Source organism: Leguminivora glycinivorella, chromosome 2, assembly GCF_023078275.1.
Source record: "Leguminivora glycinivorella isolate SPB_JAAS2020 chromosome 2, LegGlyc_1.1, whole genome shotgun sequence".
In the NCBI taxonomy this organism is placed as follows: domain Eukaryota; kingdom Metazoa; phylum Arthropoda; class Insecta; order Lepidoptera; family Tortricidae; genus Leguminivora; species Leguminivora glycinivorella.
In genome coordinates this window covers 20,066,683-20,083,833 of record NC_062972.1, presented here as the reverse complement: position 1 = coordinate 20,083,833, position 17,151 = coordinate 20,066,683, and the positions used below count along the sequence as shown (strand labels likewise).

At 39.4% G+C, this 17,151-nt stretch overlaps 1 protein-coding gene across 1 annotated transcript; it reads left to right on the top strand.

The window, feature by feature from the left end:
* The first annotated feature begins 930 nt into the window (after positions 1-930).
* Positions 931-15,542, top strand: LOC125237103 (DNA helicase MCM9-like). The gene is made up of 12 exons (XM_048144066.1): positions 931-1,081; positions 2,217-2,488; positions 3,178-3,407; positions 6,630-6,736; positions 7,333-7,552; positions 9,577-9,733; positions 10,222-10,331; positions 10,975-11,121; positions 11,333-11,457; positions 11,971-12,100; positions 13,495-13,640; positions 14,128-15,542. Exons 1-12 carry the CDS (start codon positions 987-989, stop codon positions 15,281-15,283), a joined length of 2,895 nt encoding a protein of 964 aa, XP_048000023.1. The 5' UTR covers positions 931-986; the 3' UTR covers positions 15,284-15,542.
* Positions 15,543-17,151: the final 1,609 nt, after the last annotated feature.

Genomic DNA, 17,151 nt, shown 5'->3' with positions numbered 1-17,151 from the left:
TGATTGTTCATAATTTTTGTGTTGTTGCAATTGAATATCACGTAACGAGGCATTTTTTATGTTTTGATTGACTTCAATTTACAAAAATTGACGCCCGAAAGCTGCAAGCTGCGATTAAAGACGGACAACTCAGTGGATTTCACTGAGTTCATTTGACACGCTAAGTAGATACGTTTGCTTGATCTATGGTATATATGACATCTGTGGTCGTTAGGTTGATTATCAGAAATCACCAATTTAGTTCAATTCGATTTTTTTTAATCTTTTCATACACAATAAATTAATTATTGGGGTAAGTATCAGAGACCCTTAAAACAATAAAAACACGTTGCGACGGATCGTACAGTTCTTGCGGAGGAGTGTGGCAGTGTGCACAGTGCAGACTTGCAGAGGAGTGTCAGACCATCTCTGTCGCTAAGGTAGGCTGGTGATTGTAATGAGGGGTCACTTTTCACCATTATTAGATAGATAGGGTGAATAGGTTCGTTAGGTTGCTTTTGATGACAGAAAGATAAATTGCCTAGATATAAGGAATGATTTCCACCTTTGACTATTGTATAGGGTAAAGTAAGTATACATATATGTATAATCAATCGCCCGCAACGGATTTCAGAGAAAAGAATAACTCTTTCTCGCTCCCACTTAGAGGACACACATTTTGGTCCTCGTACGGTCATGTGTTAGCACTATTACATTATATATTATTAATTAATTATTCAAGTTATACATAATTTTTGAGACCTGTTTGCTTAAAAAAAATAATCACTAATTTATCAGATAATTTACACGTATATTTAAAATATCAATAGAATACAACATTATTGCATTGAGGAATTTAAATAGTGCAACTTTGTATCCGAACGGTACACGATCTAACTGTCATTGTCAATGTCACTGTCATGCTTGCATTCGCACACAGCAGATTCAGATTCGCACACAATGCCGCTCAAAACAAAAACAGTTTTATATTTTACTGAACATATAAAATGATTTTAGAATACGTGCTAAAGTACCACCTCCAAGATTGTATCGATATTCTTACGGAAGAAGATATATTAGCATTCTACAGTATAAAAATCGAGTAAGTATATGAGAAGTTACCAATTGCTACATAAAATGTTTTTTCTACTCCCGAACTGTTATTCGTCTTAAAGGGTCGTGAATAGATCTTTAAAAACCTACATAAAACTCTATTCCCCAAAGCCAGCGTCCGCCGCCTTACTGCGCGTGCGCAGTAACGAAAAAATTTAAACGCATTGCTGGGTCTGTAACCATGGCAACGCATTGTTATAACGATACTGCGCGCGTGCGCGGGATGGCTTTGGGCAGCTGCGCTGGCAGTGCGAACCAGTGCGTCAAAATACAGGAAACAGTGTTTTTCTAGAAAACTATTAAAAACTAAGTGCATGGTCGTAGAAAAAGTATTGTATGCTGTTTTAGGGTTATAGATGCTGAGTAGCGATAGGTATATTCCCTAAGAAGATATCTTGTAGAGTTGTAAATCGTTTATTCACAGTAGCGCGGCTAGGAGCAACACGGTTTGGCTCAACTAGCGTAACAGTACTATACAGAGATATTGACTGAGCAAACGCGTGTGTCGGAACAACGAATGACGACGAGTCAGTGAGTGAGCGAGTGAAAACTGGGACTGGGACCGAATCCTCTATCGTTTTTGTTGAAACTTTACATCCCCACTTCTCCAAATAACGGGAAGAAGTTACGGTACCAAAAGTTTCCCACGCAACTACAAATTACACAATATTACACTATAATAAAACAAACAATACTCCTTTGACTCTGCCGGCATTATCGGACAGCGGTGCAACACAGAGATGAACCCTAATAAACTAAAACAATTCTTTACAGGAACCTAACGGGTAAACAATAGACGACCGTAGCGGTCGTGGATTACGCAATAAAATAAATGTAACTTTATGGCTATACAATAAATGACCGTGTACGGGTCCAACTTGCGAACCTAACTGTTGCTTATTTACCTGAATGTTTAATTTATTTATTACTAAATTACCGGACACGTCGGCTAAATTGTGTTTAACTGAGTCAAAAAATACTCGTGGCGTCTTTATTAACCATTTTCGGCTTCGCCTCAAATTGTTACCCACGCCACGCCACGCCATCCGTCTTTTTTGACCTCCTTTAAATGCCTGTTGCATAAAATACTATTTTTGCAAGTATTATATAAAGTTTAATTTCAGTTTTTTAAAGCTGTTCGAGATATATCCAGATATAGGCGATAAAGTCCTTTGTAGTCCTGTGGACAATCTGCCACAATGCCACGAAGACATAATAAAAGCGCAACAATATATACTGGAGCAAAGCGAATACAAGTCTACCATCGAGAAGCTACCTCACTGCTCATTGAAGAAAAATGTCCACGCTCGTATCTTTGGACTTCCCGTTTGTCCTGAGCTACATCGAACAATATTTCCGAAAAATGTGGACTTAGGCTGCTTTTTGAAAGTGACTGGTAAGTGGTATATGAAGAAATAGTTATTCACTTCTGTTGGTAAGTTTAAGAGTGCTCATTCCATATGTGCATTTCGGATCCGCATATGAGAAAACCATATGAAGAAATAATCATGACAGACAAAAAGTTAATAAGAATGAGTTGTGTGGAGTTATGATAAAACATAGTAAGTATAATAAGTTGTAAAAACAGCTGGTAAAAATTGGATAACCACAGCCCAAGACAGACAAACATGGAAAAAGATGGAGGAGGCTTTCTATCCGAAAGGGGCCATACAATAATATAAATACATATAAACATTCAAATACGCAATAACATGTATGGAAAATAAAAAGCTATAATAATAATAATAATAAGAAAAGAGATAAATAAAGAATTTAATAATAATAATAAAAGTATAATAAGTTTACAGCTCACTTAAAACATTTAACACTTTGTAAGCCTAAACCGATTGCAAATAATTTATCACAAAATTAATTATAAATGTTGATACATACATACAATCACGCCTGTATCCCATAAAGGGGTAGGCAGAACACATGAAACTACTAAAGCTTCAGTGCCACTCTTGGCAAATAAGGGGTTGAAAGAAAACGAAACTGTGACATTGCAGTGACAGGTTGCCAGCCTCTCGCCTACGCCACAATTTAACCCATAAATGTTGATATAAATGATTTTATAATTTTTAGGGACAATTGTAAGAGTAACTCAAGCTAAAATGTTGGAATACCAGCGCAAGTATGTTTGTGTAAAATGCAAGTTTGAGAACTGTGTGCAAGCGGAGTTTGAGCACAGGTATGTTCTGAAGGCTCCTTCAAGATGTGGCAATGATGAAGCTAGGTGCAAGAGTTCAACTTTCACACAAGTGAACTTGGTCTCAAGAGAGCACTGCAAGGATTATCAGGAAATTAAAATTCAAGTAAGTAGTTTTTTTTTAAATATTTATGAATGTTATAAACTGAAATAGATACCATACACTAAAGAAAAAGCGATCAAGCCCACTGGTGGCGAAGCCGGGAATCGAACCCGGGTCTCCAGCTAACGCGGCTGACGTGTTCGACCGCTACACCACCCCGACCGCCGAGGTACCCGTCGAAATTTCTCTAGTGTATGTTATCTCTGAAGGCTAGGCGCCTTTGACCAACTCTAAGGGCGAGCAATTAGTGCTTGCACCTCCTATATGAATCCTTTTGCAGGATTACGATATAGCGAGAGAGATGGTGCTGCCATCTATCGATGTAGGGAACAAATCAAATTATTTTATTAAATATTTTTTGATTTGTTTTTTTAAGTAGTAACACTACTATATATAAATTATAAACTGAAATAGATACCATACACTAAAGAAAAAGCGATCAAGCCCACTGGTGGCGAAGCCGGGAATCGAACCCGGGTCTCCAGCTAACGCGGCTGACGTGTTCGACCGCTACACCACCCCGACCGCCGAGGTACCCGTCGAAATTTCTCTAGTGTATGTTATCTCTGAAGGCTAGGCGCCTTTGACCAACTCTAAGGGCGAGCAATTAGTGCTTGCACCTCCTATATGAATCCTTTTGCAGGATTACGATATAGCGAGAGAGATGGTGCTGCCATCTATCGATGTAGGGAACAAATCAAATTATTTTATTAAATATTTTTTGATTTGTTTTTTTAAGTAGTAACACTACTATACTCCTATACTGCTATACTGTACAGTATACTATACTACTGCAGTACTGCAGTACTGTGCAGTATACTATACTACTATACTGGTGGCGAAGCCGGGAATCGAACCCGGGTCTCCAGCTAACGCGGCTGACGTGTTCGACCGCTACACCACCCCGACCGCCGAGGTATCCGTCGAAATTTCTCTAGTGTATGTTATCTCTGAAGGCTAGGCGCCTTTGACCAACTCTAACGGCCTAGCCACGACAATGGTCTAAGGCGTCTTGCGGCAGCGGCAAGCGGTAAGTCACAAAAACAAAAACGCAGCGCGCGCGAGGCATGCCACGACCTTGCCGCTGTTCGAAATCGCGCGCGGGTTTTTACGGGCCTACCCGCGGGAGCGGCGCGCGGGGCGGCGCGCGACGAGAACAACTGTAGCGCGCCGCGCCCGCACCGCCACGACATTACAGCGGCGCGACCGGCCTAGGCGGCTAAATGGGGCTAGCGATTCCGCGCGAAACAAAATATTTTGTTTTTATTATGAGCGTCTTGAACCCGAAACCTTTATTTAATGAAAATTGAATTGTACTTTCGCGTATGTAGTATGTAATAATGTTTTCAAACATATTTTTGTATAGTATTTATTCGTATTTACTGTTAATTTTTTTCTGTGTTTATTTATATTAAGTATCATTTAACTAGCCATAAAATAAATTCCATGTACTTAGTCATCACACATATTCTCTTGTACAAGACGTAATTGACTAATTAAAGCATTCTATGCACTTTAGAGTCATATTCGACAGTAAAAAACATGTTTTTAAATATGAAAACGTTCTGGCCGCTCCTAGGCCCTGCCGCCGCTTCTAAAAGTACGTGGCATGGCTAGCGCCCGCGCGCGTTTCCCGCGCAGCCCAGCCGCCCCGCTCGCCGCCTTAGACCATTGTCGTGGCTAGGCCGTAAGGGCGAGCAATTAGTGCTTGCACCTCCTATATGAATCCTTTTGCAGGATTACGATATAGCGAGAGAGATGGTTTTTTATAATTCATGATCATCAATGATAGTAGAAAAATGTTTCTGGATGTCTAAAGGCATTCATTAAAATAAGAAAAGAAAAATTACATTCTAGTCACATGTAAGGTTATATTATTCTCTTCTGCTCCAATTTTGTGCTCTGACCTAAAATAATTTATATTCTCTCTGAAATAATGGATTACCTGCAATAAATCTTTCAATATCCGGGTCCACACTGGCCGCATGCCTCGCACGCAACAGCTGACCGAGAGCCGTCATCTTGTCGAGCAAATTTGTTTGGGCGAGGCGAACGTGCGCGCATGACACAGATCAATACAACAAGATGGCCCTTACAGGGCGACTCGCGGTCACCAAGCATACGACAAATCAGGTTTATAAAAGTTTGAACGCGTGCGACACCGATCAGTAGCGCCCAAGTATACGACCCGCTAACAGTGTCCGTGTCCGCTCGGGAAAAAATCTTAAATAATCAATTTTGGTTGCAAACAATGGTCTCTTACAGCATAAAGTGGTGTGGCAAGTCTTCTAACACTTCTACATGTAAAAAAGATGGAACAACATTCCACAGTTAAGTCAAATTAATTATTTTGTTGAATATTGTTTATTGTCTGCGGAGTTCATTTATACTGGTCAATATGGTTGTGCTGAGCGGCGCCGAGGCGCGTCCATCCCTCTTTACCGAGTTAACAATGTGATATGCTATCCCTTTCACGTAAACGACTAGGCATGGGGCCATGTTAGTTTATGTCTGTTGCGGGAACTTCGTACTGCCGTTCGTACCATGTGCTACCATTTTATGAAATATAAAAGAAAGCAGATTTGTAATAGTGAATAATTATCTAGAATCTGTAGAGTCTGTAGTGGTATTTAGTTCATTGATTAGTTTAGAATATTTAGTTGGTTATTTAACTTAGTAAACGTAAGTAAAAATGCACAATTTAGTTATTAGTTACTAGAATGATTTTTATTGAGATGCTATCACAATTATCATCCTCCTTGCGTTATCCCGGCATCGGCATTCGCCACGGCTCATGAGAGCCTGGGGTCCGCTTTGGAAACTACTACCAAGATTTGGCGTAGGCACTAGTTTTATGAAAGCGACTGCCATCTGACCTTCCAACCCGAAGGGTAACTAGGCCTTATTATAATTTAATTATAATATTATAATTTGTTGCAAAACAAATTCACCACAGTACTGGTACCGGTACCATTGTCTATAATAGACATGTCCCATTCCCATCCCTACTGCTAATCATAAAGGCGCGCCATTATTTGAAACGACCAATGGCAGCACCGTGCGCGCCCGCCTCACCCCGCAAGGATTGGTGATTTGCGTCTCGAACAATATTGCTTGCATTTGGCTTCTAGTGGGGTGTTCTGTGGCGCATGAGCACGGACGTTTTCCTCGCGAGGCGTTTTCCGGCTATTGACATTTATTGACAAAAAAGCATTTTCTGCACAGGAGCAAGTAAATAAACTTGGCATAGGCACCATACCCGGCTCCATGTGGGTAGTGCTGGAGGATGACCTTGTAGACTCCTGCAAACCTGGAGATGATGTTCATATCTGGTTAGTATTATGATCCTAATCTTAATTTATTATTTTCAATTCAAAAGGAACCGATCATAGAGAAACATGGTTAGCAGACTCAGAAGCAGTTTTCTGGTTGTAATTGTAAACCCAGAAGGTAGAAAACCATTAAAGCATTGTATTTTTCCTTGAATAGTTTAACATTTAATTAATAGGGCACTATTAAATCATGTCATATTGATTGAATTTGTTTAATCTTCTAAAACAGTGTTTATTAGGGGATGTACTTTACCTACTAGATACAAGCTAGTAGTTAAAGCTTTTACTGTGGTTGTGTGGTTGTATAGGGGCTTATTGGTTGACTGAACAAGCTAACATATGGGTAAAAATTATACACTTTGTTTGCTCGAGTGTCTCAAACTACTGTTTGATTGCATTATTCTCCTTTATTTATCTCTTTTCTTAGATTAGGTTTTTTACAATATGAGTATAAAAGTAAAATAAAATAAAACACTTACAAAACAATATAAAACATATAAACACATTATAAAAAACCTAACCTAGGGTGCCGCCATTGCATTATTATTATTACTCAATCATACCTATATATTATAAACGCTTTTGGATTATTTTAGTGGAACAGTTCGTCGCCGCTGGCGCCCCGCCGTCCAAGCCAAGCAGTCAGAGGTAGAATTGGTGCTGCAGGCCAACTATCTCGAGGTGTGCAACGCTCAGAAGTCAGAGGTCCTAGCCGCCGCTCCCGATGTTAAAGAGTGCTTTGACGAGTTCTGGGCAAAGTATGAGGCTTGCCCTCTGAAGGGTAGGGACCAGATCTTAAAGTCAGTTTGTCCACAGGTAAGTTCTTCCTTTAGATAATTTTACAATTCGCTTGAGCATCAAATTTTTCTACTGTTTGTATCACAGAACTAAATCAAGATCCGAGACGAGTCCGACTTGGCGTGCGTTTAAAACAAGCGATATAAAAATAGGCTATTCAAACTGTCGAGACAAAGTGGTAGATTTATTATTTTGTCCGTCGAACTCACGTCGAACTTAACAATAGTGGTGCACCACGGAACTATATCGTCATGTATGCTGCGATTTCCTTATTCGATTTAAATCGATTTTGCTAAGCAGTGGAAATTATAATTATGTTTTTATATTGTTATGAAACTATACATATAAAGTACGAGTGAAAAGTAAATTTAACTTTAAAATAGGTTACAGTTACGGTATTAACGTTGAATTTGTGGTCGGCAGAAAAACAAATACAAACATAATACGCTCTATATTTATTATGAATAAAAATAACTCTAAAAATGTGTTAATGGTTAATTATATTTATATATTACTAAAAGTTGTAACAAATAACATGAGGATAATGAAGTGAGTACATGGTCGATTTTCTTAAAAATATTACGAAATATTAACTAGTATTAATACCTACCTACTAAAATCTTTGTTCCTGGCCTTAGGCAAATTATATACCTACTAGTGAATTGTTTGTCATCACACGAATACAGGTATATACTTACTTCATTTCACAACGAAGATGAACATCCGATATTTTTAACTTCGGCGGGCATCCCGTACGCAACCTCCACAATCGATCGAATGGGTTACGCGGCGACAACGTTCCCATCACTAAAGTACACTCGTGACGTCATAGGCTCGACACAAAACGTTACACGCTCGGTTTCGCTGTTAATCGCCGAGCATTTTCCTTCTATCTTGATTTAGTTCTGTGGTTTGTATTTGTACAATGCCGACGTACCGTATACGACGTATGCCGACGTAATTTATTTTTCAGTACAGATGGTGTTTTTTTTACGCACTAGTGCGAGAAGTGGTTGATTATATGTCAGGTCGAAACTTCGGATGGCCATCTGTACTGAAAAACGTCGTACGATACACGTGCGAAAAGGAAATTCGTAACTCGTGTCGATTTAAAACACTCCCTGCGGTCGTGTTTTAATTTATCGCCACTCGTTTCGAACTTCCTTTTTTACGCACTTGTATCGTAATGTACTATTTCAGTACAGATGGTGTTTTTTTACGCACTAGTGCGAGAAGTGGTTCATTATATGCCAGGTCGAAACTTCGGAGGCTCATCTGTACTGAAAAACGTCGTACGATACACGTGCGACAAGGAAATTCGTAACTCGTGTCGAATTTATCGCCACTCGTTTCGAACTTCCTTTTTTACGCACTTGTATCGTAATGTACTATTTCTGTACAGATGGTGTTTTTTTTACGCACTAGTGCGAGAAGTGGTTCATTATATGCCAGGTCGAAACTTCGGAGGCTCATCTGTACTGAAAAACGTCGTACGATACAAGTGCGTAAAAAAGGAAGTTCGAAACGAGTGGCGATAAATTAAAACACGACCGAAGGGAGTGTTTTAAATCGACACGAGTTACTATTGTTACTATTGTTATTACTATTACTATTACTAGTAATGTACTATTGAATGTTGACGAATGTCGCCTTTCCTATTTAGGTACCTACTTCTTAAACCGGTGGATGGCGTGAAGAACTTGATAAGTCAAGATACTCTTTGAGTTATGGTTTCAGTTTTGTTCGGTCCTTACAACTTACTTATCAAGTTCTAAACGCCATGTACGAAAGTAATGTACAGGAATATATTATTATTATTATTTAATAAGTAGGCAGGCAGTTAAAAACTGATATAGCCTATATCCATTATGACATATATACGTGACTTTTCATAAGATTTGTCATCTGTTGTCGCCGTAGCGAACGAAATAGCTTTGTCGCTATCGCACTAATATGGTTTTGTTAGGTACTGTGCAAAGGTTTTCCATCCAGGCTAGTCTCAGTCTCAGATCAGATTGTACCTTTGACCATCTGTTGTACAGGTGTACGGCTTATATTCAGTAAAGCTGGCGTTGCTGCTTACTGTGCTGACGGGCGCGGGCGCGGCGGGCGCGGAAGCGGAGACGAAGAGCGGCGCGGGCGACGACAGCATCACGCGCGTGCGCGGACAGTGCCATCTGTTGCTAGTGGGAGACCCAGGTAAAATCTTACAGCTAATGTGTCTACTGTATTTATAGAGATTATTAACCCCCTTGTTCATAAACGTAAAGTTATCAAGCCGATAAAGTTCGTTTGTCCCTTTCCGACGTAATGGCACAGTATAATAAAGAGTACTATCGTACAGTATGGCCACTCCCGCTCCCGGCTGAAAGTACCGCCCACCCCCTCCGGTTACCTCACAGTTACCGCCTGTCAAAAACGTGAATAGTCAACCTGTCATATTTCACTCATACAAGCATGGTACGCGTTCACCTACACGAGCTTAGACTGTGTGCTAGGAACACGCCTCTTTCGTATATTTGACCGCCAGTGTCCGGGGTGTGGTATTGGTGTGATAGAAAATACAAACGAACTTTATCGGCTTGATAACTTTAGTTGAGTTTGTTAACTGCAAGTTTAATTTTATTGGTAGGTCCTCAGTACCTAATACTTCCGAAAATGAGACTAATCCAATTGAATACGTACAGGAACGGGAAAATCGCAGTTGCTCCGTGCGGGCGCTACACTGGCGGCGCGCGCTGTCCTGACTTCGGGCGCCGGCAGTACGCGAGCCGGGCTCACCTGTTCGGCGCTCAGGGTAAGTGGATTTTCAGCTCATACTTTATGATCGTGGTTGTGTCCATATTGGATGAATACATTCAGTGTTTAGGCGCTTCTAGATATGGCGTTTATGCTACTTGACTATCATGATACTCGTTAAAAAAATATTGGCAGATTTAAAGTTGATTTTCTTATCACAAATCGTCAAAATATTGACGGAAAAATCATCATCTACTTTGAACGCCGGATAAACAAGTCTCAATTTACGAAATAAAACGCTCTAATACCGGGCACTCCTGGCAGCCCGTGGGGTGCGAAAGATACCCGAAACATTTGCGGAAGCTACTACTCTTGTCATGTGCGTTTCGTAGTTCCCTGCGCAATAGGCGAGCGGTTCTTTTCTAAAGTAGCCTGAGTAGAGAGCATCATATTCGCATGCATATGTTTTGCATGCACTTTGATAAACACACTGGGGCCAAATGTAACTGGTCCATATTTCCATGTTTTACAATATTTGCATTATTAAATAGAGTGTCCACTGGTTAAATATGGTAGGCGTGTTCAGTGGATACATGTAGAACTCAACATCATAGTGTAATAATGGAAGAAATGGATTAGTTACAATTGACCCCCAGTCGAGATTTGCCCCGCTGTACCTGTTACTGATTTTTTTTTCACAGGAAGGAGGCGAGTGGCAGCTAGAAGCGGGCGCGCTAGTGCTCGCCGACGGAGGAGTGTGCTGTGTCGACGAGCTGGCCCAGCTGAGGCCGCACGACCGCGCCGCCGTGCACGAGGCCATGGAGCAACAGACCGTCTCCGTCGCTAAGGTGAGCTGGCTGCTCTACTGGCTCATATGAGAGCGCATGATGCGGTGTATGAAGTTGAAAATACTTTTTGATATTCACGTTTATGATTATGACTGTACACTCTCTTATTTTAAAGTATTTAAAGCTGAGCTTAAACTCAATGTGATACTTCTATCAATGTGTCGCCATATAAAGTGTGTAATTAGAGGTATAATGGCAAATCGTTCTGCAGGCAGGTATCGTATGCAAGTTGAACACGCGTTGCGCCGTGGTGGCAGCGTGTAACCCGCGCGGCCGCTACGAGCCGACGGAGCCGCTGCAGCACAACGTTGCGCTGGGGACGCCTCTGCTCAGCAGGTATGTGGCCAAGTTGCCGTGTGCAACTGACCATCGGATGCAACCTGACTAACAATTATTATAACTGTAATAGGCCCGCCTGCTACGCTCATATGTCTCTAACTGACAGACAGCAATTTGTACGTCGATGTTACAGTTGCTGCCTGTATCGGCGTTCGCGGGCGTTCTCTACAGATCGCGATTCTCAACCGATTCTGATTAAATTTTATGGACATTCGGACATACAAAAGCAAATAGCCCGTGTCGATCCGTTAACCTACGCTAACGGACGCTTAAAGAGTAATGCCATTTATTGATTGTGATAGAGTTATTGTAAATTTCAGTGTTGGAATACTTGTAATAAGGGTGCATCTATGGCATGTTGATAGTGTTTTGGTAAAGGGGCTGTATAATCCTTTACTACATTACTTTAACCTGTGTTTTATGTCTGAGATGAACGCGCTATAGAGGTAATATTTTCGACTCTTCAATTAAATTGAGTTGTAATCAATAATCATCTTGTTTTTTTTACAGATTTGACTTAATTTTCATTCTGCTAGACACGAAGAATAAGGCTTGGGACAAGCTCGTCTCTTCTTATATATTATTCGGCGGTGCTCAGGCCATGGATAGCAAAAAACAATGGAGTATTGAAAAACTGCAGGTATGATTAATTCAGTTTGTAATACCGGTTTTTGATTTCAAGTTAGGTTAGTAAGGAGTAGGCACTGTAGGCAGCTTAATATCGCCTATTCTAAAGCTATACTGAATAGTGGTCTAACGCTAGTAAATTCTCTGCCAGAGGCGCTTGTGTATATGTATAGATGTCTCGAAATATCTTAGCAGATTTACATCTGCGTGCGAGTGGCAAGACCACTCCGAGCCGTACCACGACACCACCACTAGCGCTTTAGGAGGAGCGAGTGTAAACCAGCAATCTCGGAGGAAATAGCTGAACTGGAGTAGCCTTTCAGTTACTTACCCCTCTGCCCAAAAACTTGAAAAAATGTTCAGAAAGTCACGTAAATACAAATTCACAATCGATTTATTGTCATTCACAAAATCGCTTCTCCACGGATCACTGGTAATTAAATATGCCCGAATATGCCATGAGCACGTGTAAAAAACACTCAGCCACCTCAAGCATATAAAAATAAAGTATAAAGTTCCATATTTACGCAATTTTACTCATTATTTGTTGTTCTAATATATTTTAGATAAACATATTTTCGTCATATGTCAGATTAATGACATTTATCCAATTACATAGAATCGATTTATAACTCGTTTGCAGAAATAAATACTTTTTCGAACGGGACGTACGGTAGAGTTTTTATTTACGAGGCTTGATTTTAAGATTATGTAAGAATCAACTTAATTTTAATTATAATAGAGTTTATAATAATATTGACGAGGATGATATGCCATACGTTTGAGTGCATCCTATTGAGCATGTGTTCTTTTTTTGTCAAAATGTGCGTGTGTACTGACACGTATTTTTGGCATGTGTTGTTTCCTCACCCCCCGCGAAATTCGGCAGACTTTTTTGTAAGCAAATGCAACATGAAGGCGCCTCCAGTTTATTTTTCCTCCGAGCCAGCAATCAAATGTCATAGTTTAAAAACGCGAATTACGTGCCACGGGAATAAATATCTGCAGAACTATTTTGAACCGCTGACCGAGGGCCGCCATCTTGGCGAGCAATTTTGCTAGGGCGAGGCAAACGTGCGCGCATGAGCACGGAAGTTTTGCGCGCGAGGCATGGCCTCGCGAGCCGTGCGGTTAGTGTGGACCCGGCTAATGATTCATTCTTACGATTTTGATGAAATCAATTTAAGGCGTGAATGTTGAGCACCTGTCGGTGTAACCAAACCTTTAACATTTATCTTAAGCATAAATCGTCACTACTTTGAAAAAATCTCGTATCTCACGCTGCTCCTCAAAGTTAAAACGCAATAAGTCTATATGCATTCCATACATACTTACTACAATTTTCTTTTCATTGACCGACGAAGATACAAGTTTTTTAAAAAGTAGTGACGATATTTTGATTGGCAGATGTACATCGGGCTCGTAGGAGGCGTGCACACAGAAATGACAGCGGCGGCCAACACGATATTGCGCGCCTACTACATGTCGCAACGACGCGCCGCGACGCGCGACCCGTCGCGCACTACTGTTCGCATGCTGGACAGCCTCGTCAGGTATAAGAGTTTAGTCCTGTCCTTTGGTTGATATGAAATAGATAAATAACTTTATTCGTATCCACAACATATAAAGGCTTGCAATAAACAGGAAAAAAGAAATGTGAGTACACCGCTTAACTACTAACTAACCAAAGAAAAAAGAAACAAAATTATAAAGAAACATGTGTCGTGGTACAAAAGGCGCTGGCTCAGCGTTGTGATGTGCCAACTTGGCAAGCCACATAGCTGGTATTCTGCCAGTACCTTAAAAAGATGTATATGGAAGATGTACCTACCTACATTGTGTTCGGGTTCGTAGTTGATAGCGGCCAACACGATATTGCGCTTATAGGTATTAAGTGTCGCAACGGTCTATGAGAATCTAGTATTTAAATCAACTACCAAGCCATTTCCCTAGACACGCCGTTCGTTTATTTACAAGATTTCGAGATGTCTCTTCAACAAGTTACGCAAAAAATTGTATACATTATTTTTTGTATATCAGGTTATCCCAGGCGCACTGCCGGCTGATGCGGCGCACCCGCATCCTGCCGGCGGACGCGGTGACGGCCGTGGCGCTCGTGGACCTCTCCATGCAGGACTGCGCGCTGGCCGACACCACCGACGCGCTGCACGACTCCTTCCACAAGCATCCCGACTTCCACTACCTCGCCACCGCTCGCACGCTCCTCACAAAACTCAACCTCCACGAGATCTGGCAAAACGAACTCCTCACCTACGCCAAACTCCTCCAAGTCGATCGACAAACTCTAGAAAGAGACATAGAAAACAAAAGCACCAAGCTCTTCGAAAAATTCAATGATGTCTCCGATGACAACATCCCCCTATCATCCACTCTAGTCACGAGCTCGTATTTCAAAAAGAAAAACGAAGACCAAATTGAATTTGTAAACGATACTGACGATAGACCAGTATTCGATAGAAGGGATAATGTCAACGAAAAGTTTGCAGCGACTTTGAAAAAACATGCGGCTCTTAATAAACTTGAGAGAAAACCACCTCCAGTACAGAAATCAAGGAAAAGGAAAAGAAAGGAAAATGTAAATAATCAAAAATTAGGTAAAAAGAAAAGCGATAAATCCGGAAAAAAACAATTTTTTGACAGTATTTCCGACAGTGACTCAGAAGAACAAAATACGACCATTAATTTGAATGGTGTACCCAGTGTCAACGATATTTTTAATGAAATTGGTATAGATTTTAATTTTGATGACAGTGGAAAAAGTAATGCACTCATAGAAAATAGTGACACTGCTACAGATGACAAGGAAGATTCAAACAAGTCATATGTATATGACAAAGATACTGAAGCAATAGTGACTAAAGAAGACAAATCAAGTAAATCATTAATCGAAAATAAAAATCGTGAAAAGGATCATACGAGTACAGTAAAACCTAATACTTCTTCTAATACTATAAGTAAATTAAAACAATTTCAGTGCGTGGAAAAACATGATATTAGTAAATACGAAGAAAAAGTAAACACAATCACAGTACACAAAGAAAATGAAGTAGTTGTTAAATTGGAGAATGCGTCAGATTCCTTACATAACACGAGTTACGCAAGTAAGAAATCTGTTACTAGTTCTCAAATGTCTATATTTGAAAGTTCGGATTGTGATATTGATTTAGATATATAGGAAAATAAATGTAAATCATGTATTTTTTACCTATTACTTTTTTATTTACTTTACCAGTGGGGTTGTGGCATCGTGCCTAAATGTAATTGACGATAACGATTCCTCCGGTATGAAGTAACCTAGTTATGTGTATGTACGGATGTACCTACAGTTAGTTTAAAATATCGTTATAGAGATAACGGTAAAATAGTGGAATATAGAAATAGGGCATAACGAGATTAATCAAGCGAAGGGGTTTTCCGGTCCCTGGTTTGTATACTTTGTATCAAAAACGATTTAATACGGGACTGACAAAGCCCATACAAAAAAGCGTACTCCTGAAATATATGGGCCTTTTAGCTTAAAACTAGATGGCGCTGTTTTGCAGCCTAGAAGTGGCCAAAATCATATTATCCCCAAATATTTTTGCGTGTTTTAATTTGTTATAAGAACAAATGTCATTTTTCTTTATTTTAATATGATATCACGTCAAATAGATAGTATTTAATAGGTGTCTCTCAAAAATTGAGGTACAATTCTTAGTATGAAGATTGTAAATCCTATATAAATAATCCTTGCTTTGTATAAGTTTTGAACTTTATTGCTAAGTCTATGATGCTCTTAATATATTATTTAACTATCTAGAACATAATAGTTATATCAAGGATAATTCATATAGGAGTTACAATCTTCATACTAAGAATCGTATCTACCTCCATTTTTTAGCGCCATCTATTAAATACTATGATACACTGATGATGCCTACAAATTTAATATAAATAATCGATTTGATGTGTAGAGTTTTGCGCTCTTTCTAGCGATACCCCACTTGTCCTAGTCATTTGACATTTACAGTTTGCCCCCTTTCATTTTGGCCATTTTCTATGATTAGTATTAATAAACTGATAAATAATTAAAAAAAAATAATACTTTCAGTTTGTAGAGGTTAACAATGTTCATAACTATTTCAAATTTCATATCGATAGCATGAGTAGTTCTCGAGATATAGTAATGTGACAGACGGACAGAGCGATTTCTATTGTACCTTTTTGATACGGAACCCTTAAGGCTGCTTTCAAAAAAAACGTCAAAAGAATGTAAAATTGATAGTTTTAGTCGGTGAAATACTACACTTTCCGTTATCCAATAGATTTATTTAATTCAAATTTCAGTTAGAGCATCTTATTATCTTGATTTTTATAAGACTGGATTTTTGAAAACCAAGTCACTAAATTAATTATGATATTTTTCTAAAGCACGTTTAGAAAAACTCACGTATAGAGCTGAATTAGTCGATCTTATTTGTAAAATTGGGACAATTTTGATTACTGAAACAGGTAAATTTATAATTCGTATACCCTGTATTACAAACTTCTCTAGACTACTACTAACTACATTTTTATTATAAGGTTTTAAAAAAGAGTAAACGAGGCTAAGACGAAATCAATTTTTTTCAGAAATTACCTAAAATTAAGTGACAATTTCTTTGAAAATACACATCACTTCGAAATAATTTTTGTATTTAACGAATCTGCAACGTTTACTTAAATTGCTGTTATTCCTTAGTGATTATAAATTGCTATTATTTATTTTTGGCAATTTTTTCAAAACGAGCCTTCACCGGTACACAATTATTACCACTTTTGGACTTTTTCTCATATTTTGTTAGACCAAGTAGAAAAAGTCCTATAATGTGATATATATTTATAAACTACTCGCAAAGCCCTTTAATTTGATACCACACACGGTATAATCAAGCGCTCGGTTGCAATTTCAATGTTTTTCACACGAAAGCCCTCTTAAAATACTTGAGTGAAGAAACAGGCTCTGATAGATAGAGATCGTTAATTACCGAGTAAAGCAAGGCTCATTTAGATGGTGCGCGAACT

Coding starts and splice junctions, on each gene's coding strand:
- LOC125237103 (XM_048144066.1), top strand. CDS start 987: ATGATTTTAGAATACGTGCTAAAGTACCACCTCCAAGATTGTATCGAT. Junction 1,082..2,216: donor TTCTACAGTATAAAAATCGA/GTAAGTATATGA, acceptor GTTTAATTTCAG/TTTTTTAAAGCTGTTCGAGA. Junction 12,101..13,494: donor GGAGTATTGAAAAACTGCAG/GTATGATTAATT, acceptor TTTGATTGGCAG/ATGTACATCGGGCTCGTAGG.